Source organism: Ochotona curzoniae, unplaced genomic scaffold (assembly GCF_017591425.1).
Source record: "Ochotona curzoniae isolate NIBS_2020 unplaced genomic scaffold, NIBS_Ocur_1.0 scaffold_2453, whole genome shotgun sequence".
In the NCBI taxonomy this organism is placed as follows: Eukaryota; Metazoa; Chordata; class Mammalia; order Lagomorpha; family Ochotonidae; genus Ochotona; species Ochotona curzoniae.
This window is the reverse complement of record NW_024467094.1, coordinates 14,803,971-14,815,982: the sequence shown is the minus strand read 5'-3', so window position 1 is coordinate 14,815,982 and position 12,012 is coordinate 14,803,971. Positions and strand designations below refer to the sequence as shown.

The 12,012-nt window shown below is 54.3% G+C and overlaps 1 protein-coding gene across 4 annotated transcripts in view; it reads left to right on the top strand.

The window, feature by feature from the left end:
- Positions 1-10,399: 10,399 nt before the first annotated feature.
- The window catches only part of KSR1 (kinase suppressor of ras 1), a 116,703-nt gene continuing 115,090 nt past the window's right edge, over positions 10,400-12,012 (top strand). For all 4 annotated transcript variants that reach the window (XM_041001352.1, XM_041001350.1, XM_041001351.1 and 1 more), the window contains exon 1: positions 10,400-10,991. In XM_041001352.1, the coding sequence (XP_040857286.1) occupies positions 10,767-10,991 (225 nt within the window). In that variant the 5' untranslated portion in view covers positions 10,400-10,766. The remainder of the gene's footprint in view (positions 10,992-12,012) is intronic.

The following is a 12,012-nucleotide window of genomic DNA, read 5'->3' as shown; positions in this document are numbered from 1 at the left end:
GCCTTGCGGCATAATGTCTAAAGCTACCGACCTGTAATGTTAGCAGCCTATACAGGCACCAGTTCAAGTCCCCATTGCTCCATTTCTTATCCAGCTTCCTCCTAATGTACCTGGGAAAAGCAGCAGAAGATGAAACAAGTCCTTGGGCTCCTGCCACGCCGTGTGGGAGAGCTGGATAAAGCTCCAAGGCTGTGGACTCTTACCCGGTCTAGCCACTGTGTCTATTTGGGAACTGAAGCAGTGAATGGAAGATCTCTCTCTCTCTCTCTCTCTTTTAATCTCTCCTCTCTCTGTAATTCTACCTTTCAAATCAATCAAAGAATTCTAAATAAAACTAAACAAAACTGCTGCATCAGGCACTCACCTTTGTAAGCCATCCTTTGTGCAGCCTCACCCAGGCTCTGGCTCCAGCTGGCTTCAGCCAAGGGGAGGAAGAGGCAGAAGTGCTGAAGGCTAGAGAGGTTGGCATTGCTCCCTGCCACTCTGGGCTGCAGGGCTGAGTTCTGGGCAGCACCCTTGTCCCTGCACACCTGCCTGCTGGCTGGCTGCCCACTCTGTTCCCTGGCTCACATGAAATGGTTTCCTCCACCTGGTCCTTTCTGCTCTAGGAGTTATCACTGCCACCCACCAAGGCCTTTATGTCTGGGCACCCTTAACTTTGTAAGTGACCTTTGCTTTGAGATCAGAGAACCATCTGAGTGGGCTCTGGTGTTGCCAGGACCCTAATTGCTCGCTCATGCTCTCTCTCTCCCCGCCGCCGCACCCCCCCCCCCGCCCGAACACAGTGGTGTGCACACGAGAATAACAGGACAGGAAGGGAGAAGCTGGCACTGCAGAGCTGCAGGCCGCTTGCTGGAGGGGAAGCTTTGAACATGCATGAGGGGTGGGATGGAGTTCCTGCCCTAGGCTCTAAGTGGAGAATTCTCCATGGGAAGAGAGCACAGGGGCGGGAGAGTGCAGATCCTGTCCAATGACTTCTCGTTTCTCCGTGAAGGACGAGCCAGGGCCTCTGCTGAGAGGAGTGCACGGAAGTGTGCAGAAGTAAAAGGAAAGTAGGGAGCGACCTCTGAGCCGATGGGCAAGGGGACCTTCTAGGATAGGCTGTAGGGCTGCCAGGCATGAGGCGTGCCATGCTGAGGTTTGTGGACATGCATCTAGAGAACAGCTGCCAGCAGTGCTCTGTGCTCTTCCAGTCCCGGTCGGTGGCTGCACGGAGAGCTGAGTTTTACGAGGACTGGGATTTAGCCAGATTCCTCGAATGGTCAGAAAGAGAGAGAGAGAGCAGGTTTACTGTGCGTGTCGTCCATGGAGCCACACAAAGCAGGGAGGGAAGGAAGACGTGAGTCCTTTGTTTTCAGTGATCATCCAAGTGGAAGCGGGGCAGGCGTTTAACCAGCGAATAAAATGCCCATATTCCTGGAAGGCCTGGATTTCATTCTGGGCTCTAGCTCCTGAACACCAGCTTCCTGCAAACGCATACTCTGGAAGGCAGCAGGGGGTGGTTCAAGTTATTAGGTCCCTACTATTCACATGGGAGACCTGCGTGGGGTTCTCAGCTTTGCTCTGGCTTGGACTTTGCTAATATGAGCATTTGGGCAGTGAATAATCAAATAGGAGCCATCTTATTCTGTCTCTCTCAAATAGAGGCTTGTTAAAAGTTTACTGTGCAAAATTCTAGGGGAACACAAAAGTTAGAAAGATGAGCTGGGTTGTGGGTTCCATGTGAGCTGGTCCTCCTCCGTGAATAGCCATCTTCCTAGGGAGATGCAGAGGCAAGGTAGAAATGACAGCCTGTGCCAAGACACCAGGGCAGGAACTTCACGGGGGACCCAAGTCTGCTGAGTGAGATGGGGTCGCTAAAACTTATCCATGGCCTGAGGGCTCAAAAATGGCTTGAAGGGGGTCTCGCAACCATGGAATCATGGGGAATCTGTGTTGTGGTTTGTTTTTTTGTTTTTTTTTTTGGAAAGAGGTTTATTTTTTATTTATTTTTATTATTTTTAAAAATCAGATCCTTACATGGGGACATGAACTCAAAACAGCCTTGGGTAGCAGCAGATAAGCTGGGAGCTGTGTCAGCAGGTCTGGGACCCAAGGACTTTGTATGCCTTGTTTGGGAATTCAGACTGCATTCTGAGGTCAGCAGGGAGCCTGTGGGGGTTGTTCAGCACTGGGCCTCAGAAGACAGAACACTTCCTATGAGCTCCAGGAGAAGGAATTCCTTCTAGAGATTATAGGGCAAAGAGTGGGCAGCTGTGGATTCCACAGCCACGACTGGGAAATCTTTGAACATACAGTATCTGCGTGGAACATGGACACATGGTTTCTCAGCCATCATTTCCTAAACCAGACAGCATAGCCACCATTTTCATGGTGTGAGATACTGTGAGTAACCTAGAGCTGATACAGCATGTGTGGGAATGATAGCAGTTTCCATGTAATTTATGTAAAGGATGGGTCCATCTGTGGAGCTTGGTCCTAAGAGGAGTGTTCTGGGAAGAGTCCCTGTGGGTCTAGAGGGGTGCCTGTGCCAAGCACTGCTGCGTGCCCCAGAGCTGGGCTCAGTGTGGGATGCTTACTGGGGACTCTACAGACAGGCTGAATGAATGGATGCGCACAGGGGTCAATGAAAACGCATCTTAGAAAAACCAAAACCATGCATCAGCTTCGAAGTTGTTTTTGTGCCAAAATAAACTTATCTCTCTCTTTTAAAGATTTATTTATTTATTTATTTTTATTGGAAAGGCAGATTTATAGCAAAAAGGAGAGACAGAAGGCTGTCTTATCTGCTGCTTCACTCCTCAAGTGGCCGCAACAGCTGGAGTTGAGCCAATCTGAAATCAGGAGCCAGGAGCTTCTTCTGGGTCTCCCACGCAGGGGCAGGTTCCCAAGGCTTTGGGCCATCTTCTACTGCTCTTCCAGGCCACAGCCAGGGAGCTGGATGGGAAGTAGAGTAGCCAGGGTACGAACTGACGCCCATATGGGATCCCACTGCGTGCAAAGTGAGGACTTTAGACAGATAGGCAGGTCTTCCATCCCTGGTTCTCTCTCTAAATGCCTGCAGCAGCCAGGACGAGGCAAGGCCATTCATGTCTCCTGTGTGCATGGCCAAGCATTTTGGGTCATTCTCTGCTGTCTTCCAGGATGCACACGGTCAAGAATCCGGATTAGCAGAGAAGCTGGGACTTGACTCCAGGCATTCTGATATGGGATGCAGTGTCCCAAACTGGCTCTTAACCACTGTTTAAATGCTTGACTGACCATGCCCTTGAAAGAAAAAAAAATGTATTTGTTTGGAAGACAGAGTGACAGAGAAGGAGAGAAAGAGAAGGAGAGAGAAGGAGAGAGAAAGAGGGAGAGGATCTTTCATCCACTAGTTCACTGCTGAGATGGTTGCAACAGGCAGGTCTGGGCCAGGCCCCCAGGAAGTGGGAGACTCATTCAGTTGTTACAACGTACAAGGGAACTTCAAGTCCGTGGCTAAGAGGCTGGTACTGCGGAGTGAGCTGTTGTGACAGTTGTGATGCTGACCTGGCTATCCTGCTTCAGATCCAGTTTCCTGCTAACACACCTGGAAGGACAAGAGAAGACAGCCCAAATACCTGGACTCCTTCCACCCACATGGGATCCCAGGTGGAGGTCCTGGCTCCTGATTGCAGCCTAGCCCAGCCCTGGCTGTTGCATGCATCAAGTGGAGAACCAGCAGAGAGAAGATCTCTGTCTCTGCCTTTCAAGTAAAAAAATGACAAGAAAGGAATAAAACACATCTCCTGCAAAAAAAAAAAAAAAAAAAGTGTTTTCCCCCATGTACTTAGAGAGCTGTGCTTCTAAAACTTGACTATATCCTTTGGGTTGTGTGGGAATTTGGCCAACATATAGGGTATGACTCAGTGGATGTGGTATGGAGCCTGAGACCGCCTTTCAAGCAAACTTTTGAAAGCCCTGCAGTCGCTACTGTTCCTGGATCACACTAGCAGTAACAAAGACTTAGAGAAAAATCCTAATTTTCTTCCCATGTCCTATATTGCCTGGCCCCTGCCTCTTCATCTACCTTTGTCTGTCTGTCTGTCTCTCTCTCTCTTTTCCGTAGCGGCCATGGCCTTCATTCCATTCCTGGGGTCGGCCAGGAGGTTCCTGCCTTGGGAGCTTGGTGTGTCATGTTCCTCCTGCCTGGAATGCCCTTTGCTGGAGTGCTGCAGGGCTGGCTGCTTTGCTTTCCTCTGCTCTTCATTCAAGCTCCGTCAGAGAGCACTTCTCCAACCCCTCATCCGAGGAATGACCTCATCTTCCCAGGCCTACCAGCCACCTGCTTTGTTTTCATCCTTCTCCTCCTCCGAGCATCTGTCACTCTCTGAATTTATCTGGTAACACATTTATTGGCTTGTGAATTTCCTGTCTCCACGTATGCTCCATGTGTTTATGGATTTGATTTCCTTTACTCCGAGCTGCTCCCCAGCTCTCACCATGTGGTAGATACATGGTTGGGAACAAGCCGGGCTGGTACTGGCTGAAACATCTATAGCCACAACATCACAAAGGCCAACACTGGGGGACAGACTGCCGGGTAACGGCCTAGCACCTGCTGAAATGTGTGAGATCTGGGTCTGGGAGAGGGCCTAGGGGGAGAACTTGGGGAACTCTTCTAATGGGCCATCGCTCCCACTGGTGAGCATGTGATTCAGGCCTGGGTGTTGGTCAGGCCAGGTAGGGTTGCCTCACTTGTCAGCAGGTATGTGCCTCGGCTCGGTAGGAGGCAGGGCCAGGCCAAAACATAGCACACTAGCACACACAGGAGCCAGGATGGGGAGCAGGTCATGCCAGGCTAGGCTAGGCTAGTCTAGGCTATCATACCTACCAATTTGCATGAAAGCTGGGGATGGGGAGAGGCTGGGCAGGACTAACTGCAGCAACCACCAGTGAGAGTTGGGACTGAGGAGCAGGTCAGCCCAGGCTGGGCTGCAGCGTCTAATGGCAGAGGCTAAGCTGGGTTTTGGGTTATGCTGGCTGGGTCGGAGCAACCACTGACATGTGCAAGATCTGTGGTTGGGAGTGAGCTTGGCTGAGGAGCTAAGGTGATGCCCCTGTTGGGCTCCAGTTCCCACTGGTGAGTGTGAAAGCTGGAATGGGGATGGCAAACTGAGCTGGACATGACTGACATCCCTTGGTATGAGTGTGGACTGGGTCTGGGGTATGCCAGACTGGACTAGGCTCTAGCACCAGCTGGTGCTCACAAGAGCCAGGATGGGTGTAGGACATGCTGGGTTAGGTCTTGGTTCCTGCTGAAATCACATGAGAGCTAAGTCTGGGGTTGGACCAGGCATGGCTGGGTTGTAGCACTCAACAGTAACAACCAGAATGGGCTGGTCAGACATGACTGCTGTTCCTGCCAGGACAGGAGGTAGGCCAAGCTGCACCATGGACCCACTGGTGTGTGTGAGATCTGCCACTGGGAGGTGACCTGTTAGAGGAGATTGGGAAACTCCTCTGTCAGGATGCAGTCCCTGCAGGTGAGCACAAGAACCAAGGCTGGGAGCAGCCCAGACCAAGCCAGGTTACAGTTCCCGCTGGTATGTATGTGGGTCAGGTCTGGGGTCAGGCCAGGTTGGGTCAGTTAACAGCACCCATTGGCAGATGTGAGAACCAGAATAGGGTGCAGGACAGGCTGAGTTGGGCCACAACACCAGCCAGTTTACATTAGGGCCAGGACTTGGGGCTGGCTGAGCTGGGCTAGCTGTAGTACCCACCAGCATGAGCTGGAACTGGGGGGCAGGCCAGGCCAAGCCAGGGTGAAGCTCCCACCAGCACATGTAAGACCCAAAATGGGTGAAGGGGTGAGCCCAGCAGGGCTTCCTGCTGGTGATAATGAGAGCTGGAACTGGGAACAGACCAGACTGGGCAAGCCTACAACATCCATTGGTCAGTGTGTGAGCTGGGTTAGGGGACCAGATAGGCTGGGCTAAGCGACCATATCCACAGGTGCATACATGAGCCAGAGTAAGTGCAGATTGGTTGGGCTTTGCCATAGCATCAGCTGGAAAGTGCTAGGACTAGGGGCAAGTCCTGTCATGCTAGACTATAGAATCACCTGGAAAGGGTAAGATTCAGGGCTGGGAGTAGGCCCAGTAGGGAAACTGTGGGTACCTCTCTGATGTTCTGCAACTCCCACTGGTAAGCATGACAACCATGGCTGGGGGTAGGTCTGGCTAGACAGGTGGTAGCATCCGCTAGCATGAGTGTAGGCTGGATAATGAGATCGGTTGGGTTGAGCTAAATTCCAACACCCGTTGATATGTAGAACTGAGTGGGATGTGGAATAGACTGGAACAGTCTGTTGCACTCACTGACATGCAGAGTAACCAGGGTGGGCCCAGTTGGGGTTATTTGGGGTCACCCTGGCTAGGTTGTAGTTCTTGTTGGTATATGTGAGGGTAGAGCGTGTGGTGGGCAGGGTTAGGCCTTGGCATCCATTGATTTGCATATGAGAGGTGCTGGGGACAGGACTGATCAGGTGACTGCAACCACTAGTGTGTGTGTAGGCTGATGTGGGTGATGGACTGACCCGGACCCCACACTGGCTGGCACACACAGGAATCAGCTTGGGGTCACCTCTGGCAAGGTTTCTTTGGGGACCCCCCAATTGGATCACTGCACTCAACACCAACCATTGTGAAAATCACAGGATCTATGTGGTCTGACCATAGAGTGCTTGTGCCAGAACTGGGTTTCCATGGTTGCTGAGGTCTGTGTAGTGGATGGCATGCTCAGATGCTCAGATGCTCATGGGGCACATGTCAACCAATTCATTGAGGCTTGCAGAGGACAGCTAGTACCATGGAGGGCAGAATAAATTGTACAGCTCTCCTGGATAAGTATCTGGGCAAATCGAAACTCTAAGGTGGCTTATGTCAGCCAGTGCACTTGCAGCAATGACATCAACAGCATCTCAGAACTATCAAAACCGCTTAAGCAGAATCCCCAGAACATGCTCCACATCAGGGACCCTGGGATGACCGCAGGTGGACATTCCTCATCCACAGGTGCTGATGCAGCTGGGTTCCAGGGAGTGGTCCTTTCCTCTTCTGTCTCCACTTTCCCCAGAAGAAAAAGGGAGATTGGAGGTAATTGTCTCATCTACTTTCTCCTATTCCTTGACCTTCCCCATCCTCATGTGTGGTCCACATTGGGCATGTATCCCTCTCAACTAGGTAAACGTCACCAAAATAAATTGAATTATTTTAAAAAGTTTTTTAAAAAGTCTCAAGCACCTTGAGATGCTGGGGAGCCTAAGAATCATCACCTGACCAATCAACTGCAGACTCACTCTGGGAGACTGGGGAGAAAGTAACTAAGAGGAGTTAAGCCCTTTGGCAAGATCATGAGCACGTGGGAACTGCTTATGGACTAAATAAGTAGACATGCGGAACTTGTTTTGTGGCTATCTCTTTGCACAGTTGTCTATCTTTCTCACACATGATCACTGTCTTGGAAATAAGGAGCAGACCCTGAGATTAGGAGACCTGCCCAAGGCCATTGAGTAACTGAGGAATGGAGCTGACAGGGCTGCTTCCTAAAACGGCCAGGTCAAAGTTGAAGACACCCCTTCCCCCCTCCCTGGCTTAGCTGCCCATGCCACTTTCATTCTATGTCCTTGGCTGTCTGTTGGTTGCTGTCAGGGAGTTGCTTTCCTGGGGTCAGGAGTTCGGTTTCTTCACTAGTGTTTCAGGAGCCCACATGGGCAGGTGCTTCGTCGGACACTTGCTGAAGGCTAAGGGCATGAACGATGGGATTATTTTCAAGTCCTGTCTTTCTCCACCTCTGAGAGGGAATGCTACAGGCTGGCATATGCCTGCCCTGAGCTGGGAAGGCAGCTATGGGTCTCTGAATGCTTCGGGCCATCAGTGGAAGGCTGATTTTATCAGAGGGATTGGCTGCTGGAGAATGGTAGAAGAGCAGCCAGGAAACTGGCACTTGCCCCATCTCCAGGCCTGGTACCACCACCATGGTGGCATGTGTAGGTGTGGATGCCACAGGCTAGTGGTGGCCTTTTTCAGAACTTGACTTCCCGCATTAAGTGGCCCTGGAGGAGCAATATGTTGACTGGTGATGATGACAAGCTTGATGTAAGTGCACAAATAGGCATTTATCAGGAAATCTCTTGCAAATTGAGTTACAGTGAGTCATTTGCAGAAGCCTGGCAGCTCTGGTTGCTGGACAGATGGAGGGTGTGAGCCAGCCAGGTGAGCCAAGGCTCATCCCTCAGGCTGGCACTCTGACTGCCCTCTGCCCTGTAGCTTCAGCACCATCTGAGCACCTGACAGAAGTGCACTTTCCCTGGCCCCATCCTCTGACCTGCGGAACAGGAAGCTAGGCGCAGTGCCGGGAATGTTGTGCTCCGGGTGATTCTGATGCAAGGTCAAGCTTGAGAACCTTGATTACAGGTTCGCTTTCAGGGCAGCTGTCATGCTGCAAGGGGCAGGGTGGGGCAGAGGGAACAGTCAGAGGTGGGGAGAATCCAAGAATTCACAGATCCAAGCAGGGATTCTGTTGCAAATCAATGAAGACTGGGTCAGGCACTCCTTGGGGAAGGGGCAAGGAAACCCCTCACATTTCAGAAAAATCTCAGAGGAGGGGTTAGTTTGTAAAAGGAAATTTCACACACGTCATACTTTTTTCTTTTTTTTAAAGATTCATTTATTTTTATTGGAAAGGCAGAAAGAAAGGTCTTCTATGTGCTGGTCCATTCCCCAATGGCTGCAATGGCTGGAGCTGAGCTGATCCAAAGCCAGGAGCCAGGAGCTCCTTCTGGGTCTTCCATGTGGGTGCAAGGTCCCAAGACTTTGGGCCGTCTTCCATTGCTTTCCTAGGCCATAAGCAAGGTGCTGGATTGGAATTGGAGCAGTTGGAACATAAACTGATTGCATATGGGACCTCGGCACTTACACAAGGAGGATTAGTGAGTTGAGCCATTGTGTTCAATTTCAAAGATTTATTTATTTGAAAGGCAGGGTGATGGGAATGGGAGACAAGGAAACAGAGATATCTTCCATCTGCTGGTTCATTCCCCAAATGGCCACAATGACAGTTTCTGAGCGAGGCTGAAGCCAGAAGCTCCATTCTGGCTTCAGACTTGATACTTATTTTTAAATGTCAAATAACATTAAAAGAATGTTTATTTACTTTAAAGCAGAAAGATGGAGTGATACAGGGAATTCTTCTGGCAGGCACCCACGCACTCGAGCCATCCTCTGTTGCCTCCCAGGGTGTGCATGAGCAGGAAGCTGGCATTGGACAGGGAGTCAGGACTCCAGCCCAGGCATGCCAAGATGGGAGTTTTCCCAACTGGTGAGGGCTGCTGTGCCAAGCGCCTGTCCTTGAATAAAGGGTAATGCAAACTGTCACCTGGTACTGAATGCTTTAATGTCTGTCTGTACTCAAGGGGGAACATGCTTGGATTCCAGCCCCTGTCCAAGCCTCACACCAAAGAAAGCTGTCCACACACGCACACACACACACACACACGTGCACACATCCCCCATCCCCACATACATGTGTGCACACACACACCCTTCCCCCTCACATATATGCAAACACACCCTGCCTACATACACTGGTAAACACACATATTCCCCATACACACGTGCCTAGACCTTAGCTGGCATGAGAGCTCTAAGACGCCTGCCTAGCGTCCCAGGGCCCCCATCGTGCGCCATGGTATGTGAGAACCTAGCTATGTGAGGACGAATTAGGGACCTCTGCCATCTAGGAGATTCCAGAACATTCACAGGGGGAGACACCACTTCTGGTTGGCAAATCTTGCCTCTAAGCAGAGTCTGGCGGCACCGCTGATCCGTGCGCCTCTCCCCGCGCGTTGACACGTTCTCGCCTCTTAGGAAGCCCAGGCTCTGGTAGTGCTCTAATCACCTGCGGGGAGAAACAGGTGCGCGCCTGAGGCCGCACCCCAGGCCGTGTGGGAGCCACCAAGCCCGGACTGTGTGCTTGCTCCAGGGCAGCGCCAGCCCGGCCGTGCGCTCCAGGGCACCGCCAAGCCCCCGGGCTCGCTGAGCTGCGGAAGCGGTTCGGCTTTCTGCAGGCCTGAGGGTTCCCATCCGCGCAAATTCAAAGGAAAAGTACTTCAAGCCCCTTCCCACTAGATGGCGGCCCCCAAACCCTCTTACCGACTCAGGGGAACCTCCCCTGCCCCGGGGTTCCAGGGTTCGGCTATCGCAGGGCAACAGTGGGGTGCACACCCGCCTCTGCACTATGGGGCCATGGGCCTCTCCCGGGCCAGACGCGGGAGTGGCGGGAAGAGGAGGCTCCCACCGACCCTCGGCGCCGGGGGCGGGGTGCAGGCAGGGGCGGCGCGGAGCAGCCCCTCCCGGGAGGAGTGCCCCCTTCTCCCCACGCCCGCCCGGAGGAGAAGAGCTCGCGGCGCCGTGCGGGGTGGCGGGCCCCGAGGGCGCGGAGCGCGGCAGGTGCACGGCGCGGACTACAAGTCCCAGCATGCCCTGCCGCCCTGACCCGGCCCCCGCGGCCACTTAAAGGCTCCCCCGGGAGCTGCAGCCGTCGGGTCGCGGCGGCTTTCGCTTTGCTGCCGCGGCTGGGCGGGCGGGAGCAGCGGACTCGCCGGCCGGCGCTCGCGGCGTCCCGGCTCGGGCCACGCCGAGGAGCTGTCCTCGCGCAGCCCTCCGGGCTCAGGGCTTGCCTGCCGAGGCGCCCCCCGCCCCGGGCTCCTCGCCTCGACCCCCCGGCGGCCCCGATGCCGAGGCATGGATAGAGCGGCGCTGCGCGGGTCGGCGATGGGCGAGAAGAAGGAGGGCGGCGGTGCGGATGCCGCGGCGGATGGGAGCGCCCGGGCCGCGGCCAGCCGGGCGCTGCAGCAGTGCGGGCAGCTGCAGAAGCTCATCGACATCTCCATCGGCAGCCTGCGCGGGCTGCGCACCAAGTGCGCCGTGTCCAACGACCTCACCCAGCAGGAGATCCGCACCCTGGAGGTAAGGGGCCCGCGGCGCCGGGCTGGAACCCGGCCTGAGCCGGGACAGCCGCCGCCTCCACGCCTCTCTTCCAGCCCCAGCCTCATCCTCGTGCCGGCTCGCCCCTACCCGCCCCTCCTCGCCTCGCCTCGGAGGCGTCCCCTCCCTCGGCCGCCGGCTGAGGCGGCAGCTGGAGGACCCAGGACCGCCCTCCCCAGGGACAGCGTTTGTGGGGCGGGGGTGCATGGTGCGGACCGGGATGGAGGTTCGAGGAGCCGGTAGGCGGATTGGGCAGCTCGGGGACACCCTTCCCTCTGTCCGCCTCCACCGCATTTTCCAGTCTGCGGGGCCGCAGGGGTAGGGTTTACCCCGCCCCGAGTCACGCGCTGGACTTTCCCTCGCGCGCCGGGCGCCAGCCGGGTCCCCCTCAAGTGCGAGCGCCGGCCGGTCCTCCTCTCCTTTCCCCTCACGCCGCAGACCCGGTCCTGGCCCTTGTTCTCTCCATCTCCTCCTGTGGGTCTGGTCTGCCGCTTTTCAGAAATTGCTTGCTCAAGCTGCATTTTTTTGCTATTCAGTCGTTCGGTGCCTGCCACAGCGCTTCCCTGCTCCAAATGCTGAGAACTCACAGGCTCCCCCACCCCGCGCTACCCCCGTCCGCCTCCTTCAAACACTGGGTTTTGGCTTAGAAAGGATTATGCCGGGAAAGGCAGCCTTGGGTGGGAAGGTGACACTGTCACAGGGATGCTGGTGGAGGAGATGGCCTGGGAGTGTGAGGACGAAAGGTGATTTAGGGTACCTCCCCCCGGGGGAGGGCTGTATTAAAAGGATTTGGAAGAACCAGCTGGAGAAGTGGTTGGGGGTCTCAGAACCCCAGACACAGCAGATAGAAGCTGGTGCAGCCCAATTTTGTCCAGAGACTCAGAGGCCTGTGAAATTCTGGGGACCGCTTAACAGTCGGGGGCGGGGGCGCTCGCCGCACCTGATGGTTGCGTGGCTACTTCTGCAGGTGTCCTTCTGCAGGTGTGGGGTGTTTGATTTTATT